Below are 18,919 nucleotides of genomic sequence, written 5' to 3'. Positions count from 1 at the left end.
ATTTTCACCCAAAGTCGTAGACGTTAATACGAACACATTGAGAACATCGGCATCATCACGCAAATTTCACAAACAAAAATGGGAATGTTCTCAATGGAGAATAAAAGTACCATTTCTAGAATAGTTTGCAGAGAATTTGATTAAAATCACGTAAATAGCCATCTAATCATGTATGAAGCACTCTATAAATCTATGAAACTAGAACGAAAAAAAAATAGCAGCAGTGCAGGAACTGCTTCTTTTAAAACCTACTGTCGAATGCTGGATTGTGGTTTCGGTAGAGATTTTCGAGGTCAGCGATGGGTAATTGCCGCCAACAGCATTCGCGCACTCGGAAACCAGAAAAAAGGCGACCTTCGCGCCAACTCCACCTCATTTGACGGTGAGGTGATTTTCGGTAATACGAAAACATGTCTCCAGGATGACTTGACGAAAGTACGGAACTGACCTATTCAAGGACGCAAATGGCAGTTGATGAGAGGCGACGAGCGTCTCTTCTAGTCAGCTTTTTAGAACGCACTGGAACTGCTGGCACCGAAGGATCAAAAGAAGACCACGAAACTGTGCAGTGCATTGTGATAAAATTAGGATCGACATCGCTGATGCACACACGGTGTGGATGGGGAAGTTCGAGCGACCGTCTGCAACGGGATGTTCCACTGCATTCTAGGCAGCCGTTAGTGCCCACATATATACAACAACTGGATGAGAATACTAGGTGCCGCTGTGTTCTGATAAAAAGCAGTCGCTCTCCGAAATGCTCGTTTTTCCTGGAACTGCTATTGAATTTCGAGAAGACCGAGAAGATATGTAAAACGTTGAGTAACAAATGGTACTACGTTACAAGCTGCAGTAAGATACATATCCCCCATTCCAGTGTAGAAAACGCTTTCATTTTTGGGTCACTTAAAACACTTACTCTTCATAGTACTCGAAGAGAGCAGCCAAAGCAATAGTGGAACTCCTCTCAGTGCGGAGCCGTCGCCCAGGCGCAGACATTGCCGATTCGAGGGTTCGCTGAGGAGGGACCAGCGGGGTGAACACCATCCTTAGCATTCATTAGCGTACATTCACAACTACACACACGCAACAACACTGCGTCATCACAGTTGCTAAAATCCAGGAAGCATTTCTCGGCGGGGAAATGTGGTAAAAGGGGACAAAACAGTGCATAGCGAAAAAAAATTGTGCGGACATTCTCTGAAAGTGCTTTGAGAAAAAAATCTATGACGCTCAGCCATTCAGAGCATTCAAAAGCACTCTAGAATGAAAACGCGTTGTTAGTGCATGTCTTAGTCGGCTGTGACAATACGTTTATTCTCCATACAATTCACTGAATAATGGTGATATTCCTAAGGTCGGAATTCCACTGTCACCTATTGGCAGAAAATGAAAAACTCGAGTTCAAAACAATGGATGCCGAACGCTTCTCTTAGTCGTCCAAAAAAGTCAGTACCAAGTCTCTGCTGCGCTAAGATGTGATCTACATCAGTTATATTACAACTTGAGAAGAGCTAATCAAATGTTTCTGCTATTTACACTTACTTCATTCAAATGCCAGAAAAAGGTGTTGGAGACGCGTCCTCTAAGTTCTAAAAAAGACATTTTTCTTGAACCATGGTAAGTTTAGCGCATGGAATTAGTGCAATTCCCGCTTTTTTGCTTAAAAAATCACTGTCCCACGATCATATGACTTGCGTCGGCGATGGGGTGATCACGCATACATAATGGCCCAGTACTAAGATGCTTATGGGGCATTTCATCGAAAAGCGTGCATGTTTTTGAATATCCAGTGGAAAATGAGTATGGCTGGGGTATTACTGTCAGAAAGTATTGCAACCGTCGGTTGCTAGACAGCGTTTCACTTTCGCTATGAGAAGTCTTGATGACTTGCAAGCCTGGGAGCTTCATTTCTGCAAAGAGGAAAGAGCGTCTACTTCGGTTGCCAGCCACTCAGCTCGCTGAGGACGCCTTGGAAGCGCAGAACGACACTTTGCGGGCGAGTGCAACGCAATTACGAAACTGAAAAGCAGCGGCAGTCTACACCGCAAAGTTCTCTGCAAACGTTCTTGCAGGTCCAGAATTCCCAATATTTCCCGTATATCCTATTTAGATCGGAATCTAAATTGGATAGTTACAGAAGGTCAGCTGGCATTCGACTCGATTACCCGCTGCATTTCTGATTACACAAACTCCGTGCCATTTCGCACACGACAAATGTCCGAGTGGGGAGCTTCGTTTTGTGGTAATGGAGCGGTTGCGCAGCTGGGAAGTTGTCAACGCCGTACGAGCCGTCTTTGACTGACGACAGAGTAAACATGGTGATAATCGCCATTTGAGACTTGTGACGTCCACCAAACAATCTCGGTGTCAAAATTTGTCTAACGGACACGAACGAGGGAGTGGGACGCGTTGTAGCCAGTATCCGAAAGGATGCATGTCGCGAATTTTATTATGGACTCATTTTGAGCCTCTTGTCGTCCGCCCATCAATCTAAGCAATAACACGGAAAGGTTACCTCGCGGAATACAGCGGCACGTAAAACGGATGTAAAGGCATTTCGAATTGCTGACGACACTTGTTCACCGACGAACTCAGTTGAAATGGCATTTCGACGAAAAAGCTGCCATTAATACGAAATATCAAGCCTAGGGAGGCCATAAACAAATCGCATATGCCGGAGAGATCGACAAATGACTTTGTTTTCATCGAGTTGTTGGAGTTTCTCCTATTTCCGTCTGTGGAGAATGTGAGACCAGCCGAACGCAGCTATTTAGAGATAGAGAGTCAACAAAAAAGGGCCGAGAAACTAAGAATAAAGACGAAGCAGAAAGCAAATAAGAAGGAAAGTTAGACGTTATCGGAAATAAGTGAAATGAGAACTCCTTTTGCTGTTTTTGTTCCAGGTAATCCCTCTTCCTCATTTAATGTTGGTTGGAATGCAAAATTAAGGATTAAAGGTGAAGACGAGTTTCCGCCACATCTCTGAGTATATGTTATCGAAGTTGAAAGCTATACATTAAATGAACTTTCGTTGCGAGAACAAGCAAGTGCGAGAAGGAATTCTTGTAATGAAACTAACATAAATAAAACATATTGTAAATGAAAAAAAATAACAAATAACACATTACTTTTTATCTCTTATTGAAACATAACACGTTGTTGCATGAATATGTGTTTCCAAAGAAACTTTTTTCCTCTCAGGGAAGAAATTTGATCGGCTACGTTTGGTGTATTGAATTCCGTAGCACTAATTGGTTGAAAGCAGCGTGATAGAGAAATGGAGAGGTACCATAGCTCAACGCCATGACGAATTCTATTCTTCTTCTTAGAATTCTTAGAATGGTAGGAGAATGCATCAGCAGAACGGAATTGGAAGTTCGTATTCTATAAAAAATTGTGACGTGCAACGAACATCGAACACATGAGATCGTAAACGAACGAATATGATCCTCTTTTGTGCAGGCGGAGACAGCCGGTTTGAGATGCAAGTAAATCTAAGGGACGGTCGGACGAGTGAATGCAGCGCACTGTGCAATGTTTACCTGGACGGCGACCGTAAAGAGAGTTTGTCTGGAGAGGAGAGTGTCAGATCCAACCATGCTGGTCACTACTGTCGCACCGAGCAGTATCCAGTACGGGGAGCCGTAAGGCGCTTTAGCAGTAGTTGAAAAATTCGCTGTGCGCAACGAATACACAATACAAGTACAAAAATTCTCAGTGGCCTCAAACAACTTACAAGCAGAAGCGCTTTTTGCAAAAAATATCCACTTGCTCTTAAGGCAAAAATTTTGCACAAATTTTTGCCTTAAGAGCAAGTGGATGTACTCTTGAAGCAATGACAGCAGTCTGAAAAATGCTTCAGTCGTTGAGTAAACGAGCAAGTTAACTACTTGCTGGTTATTTGAGGACTCGATTAATTTTTCAGAGATGATATATGGAAAACTTCCCTGAATGCTCGTTTCGAGAAGCTATTGAAAAGGGAAGACCATTTCATGCAATGAAGAGGTAGGAAGAAAAATAAATGAAATTGCAGGAAATTATAAGGTGTTTGCAGATGAAGACCATTTAGAAGTCGCATATAATAAGCCTTATTGATTCTGTCAACGCATTTGGAGAGAAGTGGTGGCTACCAGAGGTGCGTATTTGCAGTAAATACAAATGTAACGTTCTGCAGGTGAGTTTGTTGGTGCACGCTGGACACAGCCTACTTTAAAACAAATGCAAAAAGACGCATTCTTTTCGACTTTTCTGTTTTTCTCCAAATGAAGGATAGAGTGCGTCAATGAATGTTGTTTGAGGTGAGCATAATAACAACGAGAAAAAGATGAAAAGGATACTGGCCTTGACATCTGGTTTGAGACATTCGAGGACGAAAATAAGGGATTTCTGTTTTGCCTTGCTCAGCCAGGCTGGATATCTGGTCACGGGAAGCCGAAATTGCCTTCGAGAACTGCAAAGCGAACGGAGACAAGTTGTAATCCACCCTCGCCACCCTCCCGCTCTCATTTTGCACCGCGCCTGGTCTCACAAGACCCAAGCCATTCGCTCGGAAAAAAGGAGCTGCACCTAGCACATCTCTCTTTCCTCCTCTCTCTCTCTCTGAACGTCTGGTATCAGACAAATGAATGAAATTCGCGCGAAGCGAAGAAGCATGAAAGGAAAAGTTACGTAGATTGAAATGCTCTAATTAATTGCTGTTGACACGCTTCCTGAGAAAAGTGGATGACTGAATGAATGAGAACTGGTCATTCTGCCATGCACTGATCCTTTTTAAGAAATGAATGTGAGGAAGTGATGATTCGCTCAGTTGTCTAAAAGGATCGCATTCGGGTGGCATTTGAAGCTATTGCTATTGAAGAGCAGAAGATTCGAATCATGATGGAAACGAACACAGCAGCTGCCCATAACGGCCAGGAACATACGCAAAACACGCAAGAATCATTAATGCTGTCTCGTATTCCGGCCAATGCTGAGAACAGTGCACAGTTTGGATTTTTGTAATGTTTGTTTTACTATCCCTCTTTTATGCACCTTCTTCGTATCAGTGATATTCTGTTAGTGCTCTGTTTCAAAAAATTGCTTGCACTGCACTTGCGTATCAAATTTCCTCACTGATGTTCCAGAGAAAAGAGTGAGTGGGGAGAAATGAAAAAAGTAATAGGGTAACGAGTTACAACGTCTGAATTGCTGCTGCAGCTCCACTGAGGCTGCGATAATCATAAAAACGGCTTAAACTTACGCTTAGTACATCGAATAGTGTTGAACGATCAGAAAGTATTTTCACTTTCAGAGAGGCATCTGTGTAGTTCTCTCGTGCCAAAAGAAATTGAAATTTTGATATACTATCTCCGGTGATTCCATTTTAGCTTCCGACCTGCTAATTGTTGCTAATGAACGCCACCTTGCACTCGTAGTTTTGCGTTGTTTTCTTAAAGGTATCAGGTTTCTTCAGTCTCAGTAAATGTAACACTGTAATTTTGTTCTTCAGTTTGAATGGGTGTTTTATTGTTTCACTGCACAAGAGAGAAATTTCGCAGAAGAAAGTTCATATTTCTACAAATTTATTTTATTTACTTTTGATTACTACAAAAAAGGTACAGTATGTACTCCACATCTAGATCTTTGTTCCTTGGATCCACCTCAGTGCACTGATCCAATTTATTAATTCTGCTATATATGAACCTCACTTCAAGTAAATCCTATCGATCAGCTCAGCTGCTTCGGAGCGATCATAATACGGTGGTCTACCGGATGACGAAAAACCTAGCAAGAGCTCCAGGCATAGGTTGAAACAAATGGAACGCAAAGCTATGGCGAGGAAGCATGAATAAAACAAAGGTGTTAACAAATGGGTGAAGTACACTTGAAGGAAGATACGGGGACTTTTTTTGTTTGTGTTCCACAGTAAGCAGTTTTCAAGAATGGCAAAAACGCAAAGTACCTCCTAAAAATTCGAGAGTTAGAGGCTTCAGGAACGCCAAAGATGGAATATTCTGCCGCGAGGTTTCTCTCAAAGATGTGCCCTGGAATATGTGCGTCGAGAATAGAGTGGATGTCACAAACATTAGGGCGCTTACAAGTAAAAAATTTCCTTGCTTTGAGCACATGGAATGATGTTTTGAATTTGTTTGCGAAATTTCCCTTCAATCACGTTAGGCAACGCCGACGAACTCTATCTCGTCTGCGAAGTTTTCTATTTCCTCGAAATCCGTGTACTCGTTTTTGAGGCAACAAAAAAAGCTCGCAAAGACGAATGGCCCTTTTTCGTGATGAATCCATCCGTTAGTATGCAGAAGAAAAGTGGACCATTCTCGGACAGAGGTTGTACATTTTGCATTGAAAGGAAAACGCAAAAAAAGAAGAATTTCCATAGTAGATTCATAGGAAAACGGTGTGTTGCTAAGAATAAATTGTCTGTAATGATCACCCACAAGATGTTCCTTAACATATTACTAAACTAATGGGGCCAACCTTCACTCTACCAGTATACATTTTTAGTTAGAATTCTAAAAACTTCCAAATAATTAAATTCATTAAGACTTCTAAATAATTAAACAGGAATGATTAGGAAGGATAGATATGGTAGATATTAATTTAAGTTAGATTGAAACGTAGATGCTCAATTACGTTGACGGAGAATGTATTATGAAGACCAAAAAAGACACTCGAACCCAGTTCGGTGGCACTCCAGTTGCTGCAGTTTTTGCAAACAACCAGCAGAAAAACGACCTAGCGGAACAGATTGGCTGAGCAGGTGGAATCGGATAGGCTGTTGTTGGGAACGACGAGGATAGGAATGTGGGCGCATATAGGATAGTATAAGAATGTTAATTGATGTGCGTTGCGCGAGTTCAGAGATACGAAGGCGTGTTTACCTCGCGCACAACCCAAATTTCCTTAATATGTGCGCGGAGAACAGCAAGAAGACCGTTCGTGTTGAGAATTCGAAGACACACGTTGAGGGAAATCAAGAGGAATTTATCTGATTCCACTGTCAACGACGAAAACAAACAGCAGATTAATCTGCGCGCTTGACTAACTGAGAAGTAGTCGATGTGTTTTCTGAAAGCAGCAGAATGCAGGATTAACGTACATACGTGCCGTACTTTTTCAGAGTTTGCAGTTCCGTGTTTGCTTTAAATGCGCAGTGCACACCTAATAGTTAAACGAAATTTACCTCCTTCTCTGGATTTTCTTGATAAAATAATGAGAAGCAAGCAAAGTTCGGGATCCACTAAAACTTATGTTTGGAAAGCAAATGTAGGGTTATTCGTGGGCATAGCCTGCTACGCTACTATGCAAAGTCAAGAGCGAAAGTTTCTTTGGTTATTCGTTAAGAAAGGGAGGGTGGCGCAGTTAGTGGGAAGTTCCGCTGTGACTGCACGAACGATCGATCGTTCGATACCGCACCAGAGCCAACCAAACTTTCATTAGACTGAGGTAGATAATTGACAGTGGTCTGGTAGGAAAAATCCTGACTTGCTCCATAGGCTAGTCCCCGCACTTCTTTGTATAGGTCAGAGACGTTCGTAAACCTCCGACGATTCTGAATTGAAGTGAACGTGGTGGGCATCCTAAACGGACTTATTAACACTAGAAACTTGATTGTTCATCCATTAGTAACAATAGTTGAAAAAAGGGTTGTTTCTTCATTCATCCCAACCATTCACTTATCGTGAAAAAGGACTTCATGGAGCCTAATTAAACCGCTGCAAATTATCAAAAGTGTAAAGGTTGTTAACGAAAATCCTTGTTTTCTCTTTGTGAATAGAGGCGAAAAAAAGACAGAAATGACAAATGGGGATTCCAAAAATGAGAAAGAATGCAAAAAAGTGAGTTGTTGATAAGTTGTGCCGTAGGGAGGAAGTGCTAAGAAATAAATCAATGAAGTCTCGTATAAACCTAGGCGAGATGCACTATAGAACAATTTTCTGTTCGTCCGCAGCAAAACAAACAGAGATAAGTAGCTTTGGAACTCTTTTAAAAGAAGAAAAGAAATCCTATTCTTATAGGACAAAACCTGAAAGGAAGAAAAAGAGCAGGCATTGATGCCAGTTCGGGAAAACAGACACCATAAAAAAAAGAAAGTAGAAAGATTTGGGAAACAACATAGCTAAAATCTTCACTCGACGGTGTGAATGTGAAGCAGATGGCTGATACAAATAGAATACAAAAATAGCACGTAAAGAGAGATCTCAAAGGAAATAAAGGAGAGAAAAAGAGAACAGAGAGGAGTTTTAAGCAAAAAAGAATGTTGCAGCACAGGCTACGCAGTATCGGGAGGTGGTTGTGGAGCAGTTCTGGCTTCTACCGTTTGAGCTATTTTTATAGGCACTGAATAGCTGTGTCCATATCGAGAATATCATAAAACTGCGGCCCTTAAAGTATGCAGTAGGAATTCGTACGAAATAAGTGTGCCAATGAAACGATTGATTTGTTGTTTAACTAGGGTATTGATTACGTTGTAAAGCAGTAAGTGGAAAATTCCGAAATCAAATATTCTCGAAATCACGACATTCTTACATTTTTGTTTTTGTTTGCAAGAAATATTCGAGGATAAACTTTTTGAACAACTTGTGCAAGTAGAAGACCACGAAACGAATTTATGCATCATCAATTATGCATCTGAGGAAGTTGGAAATTTTTGTGGAATTTGTGAATTTAGTAAGTTGGTCCTAGCAGCCCTCTGTTACTTGACCCACGATTAATCGCTAAGACGACGAGTGATTCTGCTAGTTTCGCTCCTACCTACCGAATATTTTAAACAGGGTTTCTTTAAAGGAGATTAGTACAATTTTCTGTTATGTTCTTGCATCTTTCGTAATGTTCTTCTAAGACCTTTCTCGAGAAGGAAAAGCGTAGTAAAGTTAAATTTAATGCAAAATGCAAATTTAATTAAATAAATTCTGCTCCATAAAAATAAAATTGTCTTCGTATACTTCTTTTGTCAATTTAGAAGGCGGGAACTTCGTTTTAATTTAATTTTTAATTCAATTCTTGAAGAGCTTGAAAAGAGCCAGCTTGTTTTATTCTTGTCGTTGTTTTATCGAAGTGTAACTGGAATCTGTGATAATAGGTTCCGATAATGGAAAATGTGGTAACAACGAATTTTAAAGGTCGTCGTCCGCTGCATTAGTCTTTTGTTTGAAGTTATAGGAAGTTCTCCTATCTGGTACATTTGAATTACAAACTCTCGCTTCTGTGAACCTTTTGAAACAGCGCCTTCAGAACTGCTGTATCTCAACATCCTCTCTCCTCTCGTCTGCACCTCCTCATGAGGAGAAACACGGGTCTGTTCTAAACTGGCAAAATTTTTGTCCAAAGAAGAGTCTGGCGTAAAAGAAAACGAAGGATTTCGGTCTATACTCTTTACTCGTTATATATATATATTTATTTATTTATTTATATATTTATATATAACGGAATTCAGCTGTGCTTCGAAGTGTAAAGATGGTATTATATCGTTCAATGTTTCATGAATGTCAGACGTCTCTAGAAGTCTGGCCAGTAATCTGGAAAAGAATGAGGTACATTTCGTCTAATGAACAGGAGAAGCAGGAAATAGGAAGTTGCATAGAATAATAGCGAAAGATAGAAAACCTTGCGAGTGAACGAATAGCGAGTGAATAAACCATGAGTCTATCAAGGGCAATACGAGGGCAACCATCGAAGTGTTCGATGTTGTGATAAACTGTTTTTCGTGGAACAATGGAAATAGAGAGACCGTGGATGAACTTTGAAAATGAACTTGCACTGTAGCATCTGCTGTCGAAAATAACATAGCTACTGTTATCATGCAGGTTTAAGCGGCATTTCTACCAGTTACAGCCACCGTGACAAAAATGGTGTAGCGTGTTCGTTTCTCAGTTCATTTTGAAAGCCGGTGTAACCTACAGCTTACCTGCGTGTTCAGATTTTGGTATTCACGTGGCAACATTTTGCGATCTCGTGGTCATAAAGCTGAGGCAGTAACGAATGTAGCGCCGTTATTAAAGTCGCAGAGGTAAAAAACACCCCCACCTACAAAATTTAAAAAAAAAACTCCGCAGGAGTTTAGTTCTCGAAATCTCCTAAAAAGAATGGATTCTAACTAAGAATTTATCCATCTATTTAACTAGTTTATTCTGCGTATGTGTAAGGCTTGGAATAAAACATTTACGGAGTACACCGTGATGAATCAAAAAAATTCATTTATAAACGTATTCAGTCAGTTCCGCAACTACCATCGTTTAAAGGCAGCGCATCACGAAAATGATGTGTTACAGAAACACTTGGGAACCCCTGGAGTTTGGGTTGTAGATTACAGGACCCAGTGTGGCTCCGCTCAACTTCTGCTAATCGTAGAAAACGGCTTTCGTTCCTACGAAATCGGTCGCAACGCAGTTTGTGCACGCACCGCGTCCACGGCCTAGCGGTCCGAACTGCATAAGGTATTCTCACCAGCCTCTTCGATTAAATGCAACGAGTAGGCTGCTCTGAGAACCGAAGAGGACGTGTCCCAACGCATCTCGTAGGAATAAGCGGAGTGTCCACGCCGTTCTTAACGACGACCAGGGGAAATTGAGCGAGGTCACGCTGGGTTTCGAACTCCAACTCGAGTTCGAAGGCTTCCCTCACGCCTCCGTACGTCAAGTTCGTGGTACGCTGCCTTTGAGGACACATTCTCCCACATTTCTGCTACTGTTTCAATTTCATTTTCATACAAGTTAGATAATTTGCACTTAGGAAAGAAAAAACTCAGATGGCTTTTTGACTTTAGTTTTTCTGCTAAATATTTTCAAGGAGAGTGCTTGAAAGACTGGAAAAGTTGATAATAAAATGATGTGAAGTCAGGTTTAAAGCTAGGATGAGGACGAATTTCCCATTTTATGTGTGCAACTTTTCTGCGGTGCGCTGTGCGGCTCTGCGTTATCCTACTGTATTATCACTCCTCGACAATCAATGCGGGCCTTTTCACAGGCAAAGCAGCATCAGTTGGGTAAGCTGCCCACAGTACACCTGAGCTGTTATAGTTCCACCAAGATTCGAAAATTCAGAATCCACGACGCCTTTGAAATCCACAAAACACGCAAGGTCTTGAATGAGCTTCATTAGATGCTACGATTTTAAAAAAATTCATCAACATCACTCCAAAAAATCCTCCCAAATGTGGACGCAGACTAAATAGGGATAATGTGTTTACCAGGTGAAGAAAACCATTAAAATCTTCTTCGCAACCGCAACGCAAAGTTTGTCGAGTTTTTTTATGTGAAAGGTGTAGCTGGGTGTACCCCTCAAGTTTTTTTTCGAGTGTACTTCTCCAATTACGGTGTTTTTTCGGTGCTGCCTTTGATGCAAATGTGATAACAATTGCAGGAAAGCGCTGTTTGAGCGACAGCTTGAAGCAGCAATACCCCTAACGGAACTAGGCCGTGACTGAATTCTTTTTAGAATCCTGTGAAAACTTGCTCTGCTCATTTGACCTGACACCTCCCCAGTGAAGAAAAATGAGGGTACTGAGCAAGCAAGCAGGAAATTTAAACTTGTGAAAATTCAAGAATAATTTCAAAATAACAGAAACCATAAGAATAAGAATATAAGAAATAACAGAAAAAGAAAGAAAATAAAATAACTTCGAACTTAAAATGCACATCCTTCATCGCACTGCAGAGATTTCTTGGTGTAGTTTCTAGGAACGGAAAAAATTTGCTCAGAAACTATGCAAAGGGTGACACACAATTCCAATGACATATGACATCCCTCCATGCCTATCTAGCCAAAGAGGATCCGAGGCTCACAGTGTACTAGTTAGAGTTGCATGGGGAAGGCTGCCCTCTGTTTCGAATCCGAAGGCGAGTTACGAAGAGTTTACAAAACAAAAGGACGGATTCCAGATCCTTCCACGTTACGCTGCGCCTAACACAGATACTCGTATTATTTATTTTTTGACTTCAAAGATTTTTTTGTAACTATGTCTGATTTTGGTAAGGTCACTGCAGTCGCAAATATTGCATACTGGTGGGAGCATTCCATAATTAAAGTCATCATTCCACGAATCTGAGGTGGTACGGATTTCAGGTGGAGTATTCGTATGCGGCATTTTAGATTATGGGGAGGAGAGTGATTCCGTTCATTTCTTCCTAATTGCCGTAGAAAAGGCCCGTAAAATACGGCTTCGGGCATTCCGGCGCACTTTTTTCTACAAGGAGTTCGACTGGAGCGCGCCAGCCTTGTGCGGCGCCGCATCTTCAGGGCCGTTTTTTTTACGGCAATTAGGAAGAAATGGAAGAAATCACCCTCCTCTCCATAATCTACTATCCCTTATAGGAATAGTCCACCTGAAATCTGCAACCCTCAGATTCGTAGGGTGATGCCTTTAATACGGCTTTTCAATCGCATAGGAGGACTTAAATGTCTATCAGAAGGATGAAAGAGGATTTTGAGAAATGAATGAGGGTGTGTTTTAGTTCTGAGAAAGAGTTTGCTTGCCTTGATTTCGGGGCTGGTGTAGCGTAGTCGGTTGAAGCTTCGGCAATGGCTACAGAAATTTCGAACGTAACTTATTTGATTACGCGATCGATGGTTCGAAAAGTTTCAGCCCCAGCGAAGCCTCTCATCTCTCTGGACTCAACTACATATATCGGTTACCCTCGCAAATCTAAGGCTGCACACGCGTTTTTATACCTCAAAAGATTCTGAACTGAAGTCGAACGCATGAGTGCAGTGCACAGCCTCTGCCCAGTGTCCTATCCTAGATCCATGATTTCATGTATACCTTTATGAAAGACTGCGAACGTAGACAATTCCAGGGCTGCTCTCAGGGGAGTGTCAGTTCCTCCTATACATTATTTTCTTTGAACCCTTTAAAATATTCGAGGTTAGCAAAATCGCTGACACATTTAGGACATTACACTTTGCGTTTTTTCATCCTGTCGTACTAGAGAGAAAGTGTTGTAAGGCATAGATCCTAAATTATGCATAGATCACAAGCCTTCTTCCATATTCAGAAATACACACCAAAACAGAGTGCTTTTGCGGGATATCATTATGCCATTTGAAAGGATTATTTTCACTTCCCAAGAATGTTTTTTTTTCTTTCTTACAAATGATACGATCTTATTTAGTTTTAGGGCTAGCCGTCTTCTTCTTCAGAGGTTAAAAAAGGGTCGGAGAGGCTTGACGACACAGCACTCTCATTTGTGTGCAGTGCCTTGTGCATGTGGCAACGGTGTAACGCCGGAAAGTACTGCTTCGCACCGAGCTTCGTCCTTTGAAAGTTGCAACCTCAACCTCGGCGATTAGAGTCGTCCAGAAGCGTTCGAAGAAGGTTGACAGAATAAACTCAAACATCCAAACAATTGTCCAAATTTTGCGTTGCTCAGTCCCACTTGTTGCTGGCTCCTGCACGAGAACGGCAACCGACACCGCATTAATGTGAATGAATTTGGCTCATAAATTCAATACAGTTCAAGGTGAACGGTAAGATCCATTTCCAAAAATCGAGCCTCTTATGTCTTGTCCCAAGTCTCATGCTACCTTCCCTAGATTTTTAAGAACCAACTTTTATTGTATTTTTTTTTTGTGATTTTGAGTGATTTCGTTATGATTCCATTATATTGGTGTTCTTGGGGACGTTTCTTATTTTGAACCAAGTTCTCTTTGCTAGCTTTGCGACCTTCAATCAAGTGCTCAGAATTTTTGAGATAAACTTTTCTATCTTGGATTTCTTACCTACTGAATTAAATCTTCATCATTCAGCAAATAGGGAAGCTAAGAAAGAAAGAAGATGAAAGAGCCTACGACGACGAAAGGAGATGGAAGGGATGGCCTGCACTAAGTTGCTTACGAGGAGCAGTAACATCACGTTCTGTGCGCCGAAGTCTTGCATCTCCTTTGTCGAGTTCTTACTCCAACAATACTTCCGTTCACTTTCCATTTTCTAAAAGTCTTTTTAACAGACATGGGTGGCTCGTGTGAATCCTCTTGCGTTTCAGTTGCTTTTATGATGTACTTGGGTTTGCGTCCAACGCAGGAAATTGAACGAGGCATATTTACGCGACACGAGCTCCTTCATCAAAAGAATGATGCTCCGTTGCATTGTCACCCAGCTACCGGAAACGTTGTGAAGTCAAAGTCCATAGAAATGTTGACGCTTGGAAACAGTTGAAATTCCGAGCTAAGGGACATGATTCTTACAATCCTCTGCGCTGGAGTAGGTGTAACTATTATTTGTGCATCACTCCCGCAGAGAAGATGTGTAGTTATTGAGCATAGCCAGCCAAAATGATAGGGAAGCGCAAGTTATTGCACCTCAAGATACTTTGTTGGGAAAGAAATGCGCAGAAAGCTTCCTACTGATAGATCTTACAAATGTGTATATATCACGCTATCCAAATGCGGATCTAACTGAAGATGATCGAATGTCGACCCCATACTTCATCACGTATGGATGTAGAGCGATTTGTAAATCACTGTTGCTGTTACGTTGCTTCCAAGCAACAAAATCATGTCTTCGGAAATCGCGTGCTGCTTCAGTTCATCACTGATCAAAACAACCAAAGTGGACTATCTTGTAAATATAAGAGGCAGGTATTAAATAACATGATTGGAGCTGATAAAGGTCCTAGGGTAACCGTTATGGAAAAAAGTGAAGCGAGTGAATTGTCGGCCTCTGTTGAAGTTTTCGGACGAGTTTAGAGAGATCTTCAGAGTTTCTGTATGCTTCTTGTTTTCTTCCAACGTTTTGCAGCGAAGGACTTGTGCTGAAAACTATTTGGCATTCTTATGCGAGAGATGACTTCAACGACGTCACTGAAGGGGAGTAGATTCAATAGACGAGGAACTAACGGGAAACCATCTTAGCTTAGGGTTGTTGAAACAAGAAGCACAGCTGGCTGTTTGTCGGTGTCAACCATCACCGAATGGAAGATCTTTGATGCATTAACCAACTTTATTTTAAATGGTTCATCTTTCACTAACGGAAAGCACAAAGCGGAACTTAGGATATCTGCTTTTGGGCATCCATTGTCTCTTTCGCTTGAAAAAATTAAAGTAATTGGAAAAAACAATAACTGTTCCTCTGCGATGGCGTTGATGCTGAGTTCGTTTCACTTTTAGGCAGGCTTCAGAGACATAGTCTGCACATACCACGGTTTCACACAACGTGAAAGGTCTGGTAGAAGTCTTTAGAGTGAGAGAGGAGTGCCAGTCACGGTGGCTCACCCAAACACTTAATACTTCACATCCCTACGATTGTAGCAGCGTGGGAGACTATGGAGAGGGGGGTGATTCCATCCACTTCTTCCTAATTGACGTAAAAAACGGCCCGGAAGATGCGCACAAGGCTGGCGCGCTCCAGTCGAACTCCCTGTAGAAAATAGTGCGCCAGAACGCCTGAAGCCGTATCTTCCGGGCCGTTTTTTGCGGCAATTAGGAAGAAATGGACGAAATCATCTTCCTCTCCATAATCTACTATCCCTTATAAGAATACTCCACCTGAAATCTGTACCACCTCAGATTCGTGGAGTGATGTCTTTAACCACTTGACTTGTTCCGCTGTGCGTATAACGTTGTCCACTTATGTCCACATATCTACTGCGTCATTGCTACAATATCGTTTGTATATTTAGGATAAAACATATAATCGATCTCAAAGTATATTTTCACATCATGCAGAGCGGGGTTGTCTCGTGACTCTCGAAGAGGGAATCGTGTAGGGAAAACACGACTCTGAGCACGTGCCCGCATAGGTCCACAGTGCCAGTGTGCTGGGGGTTTCAAAGTTGCAAAAGAAATTTATTTCCTTTGTTTATTTGGTTCCCTCTTCTGACAGTAGAAAAACGGAATGTTTGTAGGAGGGAGATGTACAGGGCAAATTCTTTCACATGCCGCTGTTTCACATGTCATAAAAATACGTTCGAAAGTAGCCACATATCTCAAAGAGTGAAATATTCGGAGCTGTATTTGCGAAGAGAAAAGACGTCTTGAAGGAACGGAAAAACTAGGAGTAATTTTAGAAATTATTAGAAATTTACCACTTTCTATAGTTCAGATCGTAAGGATTGAAAGCAAGGATCCCCAGAAGCCACAACCGGGCTTGTGGTAATCGTTGGGCTATCCGAAGTGGATGCAAAAGAATCCTTTAAACGATGTCCCTTCATTTATCACATAACTAGATAACAATATGGTCGCATTATATAATAGCTACTTGTAGTGTGTTGCCATTAAGAAGTGGGATCAAAATACAATTCCTGTTGAAGGTATTCTGTCGACCTGTGGCGTTCAATCCTTGGCGGAGTCGAGCGCTGGCACTCTTCCTCCTCGCGGCTGATGGTATCGAAATAACTACACAGAAGCATTTCCCAGCTATTACGACTAATCATCTTCGACTGCTGCGCCAATCGAGCGGGGGCGAGTCGCCAGTTTCAGCAAAATCTGTAAAATCCATAAAAGCCCGGAAGAAATGGTTTTCAAGAAGCTGTTCAATACTCACTTTCTTACCGAAATTACTTCACAGTTGGTATTTTTCCACCGGCAAAATGACGCAAAGATGTACCGTTCACGTAGGTAGTGTTCTCACAAGTTTTAGAGAAGAACTATCGACTATCCAGCTTTTTGAAATCATCCAAAGAATAGTTCTCGAAACACGTGAATCCTTGAGTACACAGTATTCCTTGAGTTCGTTAATCCGTGCGAATGTTTGTCCAATATTGACATAAAGTGACCTCAACGAGAGCTGTAAGCAATCACATGGCAATCAAAGCAATGTAAGATGGATGTTAAAATGAAGTTTATAGTTAATCACAGATGTCGCATTATATTTAGTAGTTGTTCTCAGTTGAGTCCTTTGAAGAAACCCTAAAACCAAAGATCAGAGAATGTAATCCAAGCTATGCAGTTTAAATTTGTTACTTTGTGATTCGCTTGTGTTTAGTAAAATATGTAGCAGAATTTCCTTAAAAAACAGAGGTTCTCAAAATAGAGCTTTTAACTCTGAGTAAGGGAAGGAACATTCACAAAAACAGTCGTCGTTAATTCTGTCTGTAGGACAAACAACAAAAATAGCTAAACTAACAATAAAAAAGTCCTTTCCACCTTTCACATTATTTTTAACTAAGTAAGAAAACCGGTAATCTAGCATGCACGAATAAAAATACATTGAAATGCTGTTGCAGTGAATGAATAACTGTGAACTGAATTGATTTCTTTCTTTCTTCAACAAGTTCATCAACGCTCTTCTCTTTGAAAAAAAAATGTTTATATGCCTGCTAAAGAGGGAAACTTTGATTTAAAAAAAGGGGAACCAATGTGCATTGACCTACAGAGCTTTGACACCATTTTTTTCCTGTTCTGTTTTTTTTTCATTTTCTTTCAGTTATAAATAGTTGTAGACATAAGAAGTGCAATTCTATTTGGCATTATTACTAGAAATTGCTAACGTTTCGAAAAGTAGAAAGCTATCACAAAGGATACGGACCAAGGAAAGCCTCTGAAGGAATTGATAACGAGATCCTTAGAGAACTTTTTAGCAATCTACACTCAAATAGTCGATATTCAAAGAGATCCGACCAAATTATCAAAGGTTTTCGTGTCTCTGCCTAGACGGTGCAGCGTTGTTCGTGCTCGTTGACTGTTTGGTGCAATTCCCTGTTATCCATCCCATTCTTCAAGAAACCGTTGTTCTCCTTAAAGAATGGGATGTATGATCTGAGTAGCATTTATGAAAGCTCGCATTGAACGGAATAGGATCAAACATATATGTTATTCAGTCTAAGTTTCTGTTGATAGGAAGTGATGGATGAACTCATCGGCGACACCCTCTGAACACTAGATTTCATCCTGAATATTAAATTCCTGCTGAATTGATGAAGACTGGAAGTGAAGGGATTCTGTTCAATTTTACAAATGAGCGGATTTTGCGAATGCTACCTGGGCTATCCTATTCTCCACGGAAACCAACGGTTTCCTAAAACGCCTCCCATCAAACCATTCGCCAACACATGAAGAATATTGAACACTCCTGAAAGAAACAGAAATATTTGAAATTTTGACAAGGTATTTTGAATATCGGTTGTTTAGAGGGGACCACTTCTACTCCTGATGTCAATTTTTTCAGTAGCCCTCTTTCTAGTGGTAGCCCTCTTTGGTCGACATCTGCGAACCTTCACTATCTTTTTACCTCTCGAAACGAATTCTATTGACAGTACTTGGGTGAACACAGCAACTGGCAGGATCTTTTGTCCTCTTTGCACCTGAAGAAACAACTTTGATGATTACCTTTTGCACATTTAGAGCAGCTTCTTGCTTTTTTCATGTGTCTTTCACGAAGTTTGTTGAGAAAATGTAGAACACGATAAAAGGCAATAGTAATGCAAATTATACAAAAACTGAAACTTGGTGAACCTTTGTCCGTGTTATTTTCAATAAATCCGGAAATTGAAATTTTCTCACTACAAGCTTCACCTTCTTCAAACGGAATCACATTACATCACTTTCGATTTTATATAGTCAATTTGACCTGAAGAGAATAAAATGTCGTAGCAAAATGCCGAAGAAAAAGTTTGCTAAACTTTTGCTCGTTCCTGTAGAACGAGTTAACTTCCGTAGATGAAGTGAACTTGTCGTGAGCAAATGAATCATTTGTGGGTTCAATTTAGTAAGGTCAGTTGAACTGAACGATCGACGGGTGACAACCACAACAGACACGTACAGCTGACTATTCTTTTTCCGCTTTTCTGTGTTTTACTGCGGACGTTTCCGAAGCAATACTAATCATTCTTTGTTCATACGCAGAGGTTCTCGTTAGTGCCGTTGGTGTCCGGTCTCCATGGGTGGTCTACGAGCTGATCAACACTCTGATCCGGACTTTGATCAACATGTGGATGATGCGACACGTTTTTTCCGCTTTTTGTTCATTTAATCACGCCTGCTCTCACCA

At 41.0% G+C, this 18,919-nt stretch overlaps 1 protein-coding gene across 2 annotated transcripts in view; it reads right to left on the bottom strand.

Annotated features, from left to right (window-relative positions):
* RB195_019170 (uncharacterized protein) overlaps positions 1–1,047 on the bottom strand; it is a gene marked incomplete at both ends in the record, with an annotated part of 31,511 nt that extends 30,464 nt beyond the window's left edge. Inside the window, one exon of one of the 2 annotated variants that reach the window (XM_013440898.2) lies at positions 920–1,047. In XM_013440898.2, the coding sequence (XP_013296352.2) occupies positions 920–1,047 (128 nt within the window). The remainder of the gene's footprint in view (positions 1–919) is intronic. The other variant, XM_064186908.1, reaches the window with a different exon arrangement.
* Between the last annotated feature and the right edge of the window lie 17,872 nt (positions 1,048–18,919).

The sequence above is a fragment of the Necator americanus genome, chromosome II (genome assembly GCF_031761385.1).
Source record: "Necator americanus strain Aroian chromosome II, whole genome shotgun sequence".
NCBI lineage: Eukaryota > Metazoa > Nematoda > Chromadorea > Rhabditida > Ancylostomatidae > Necator > Necator americanus.
Note: the sequence above shows the minus strand (reverse complement) of the source record. Positions and strands in the feature narration are given on the sequence as shown.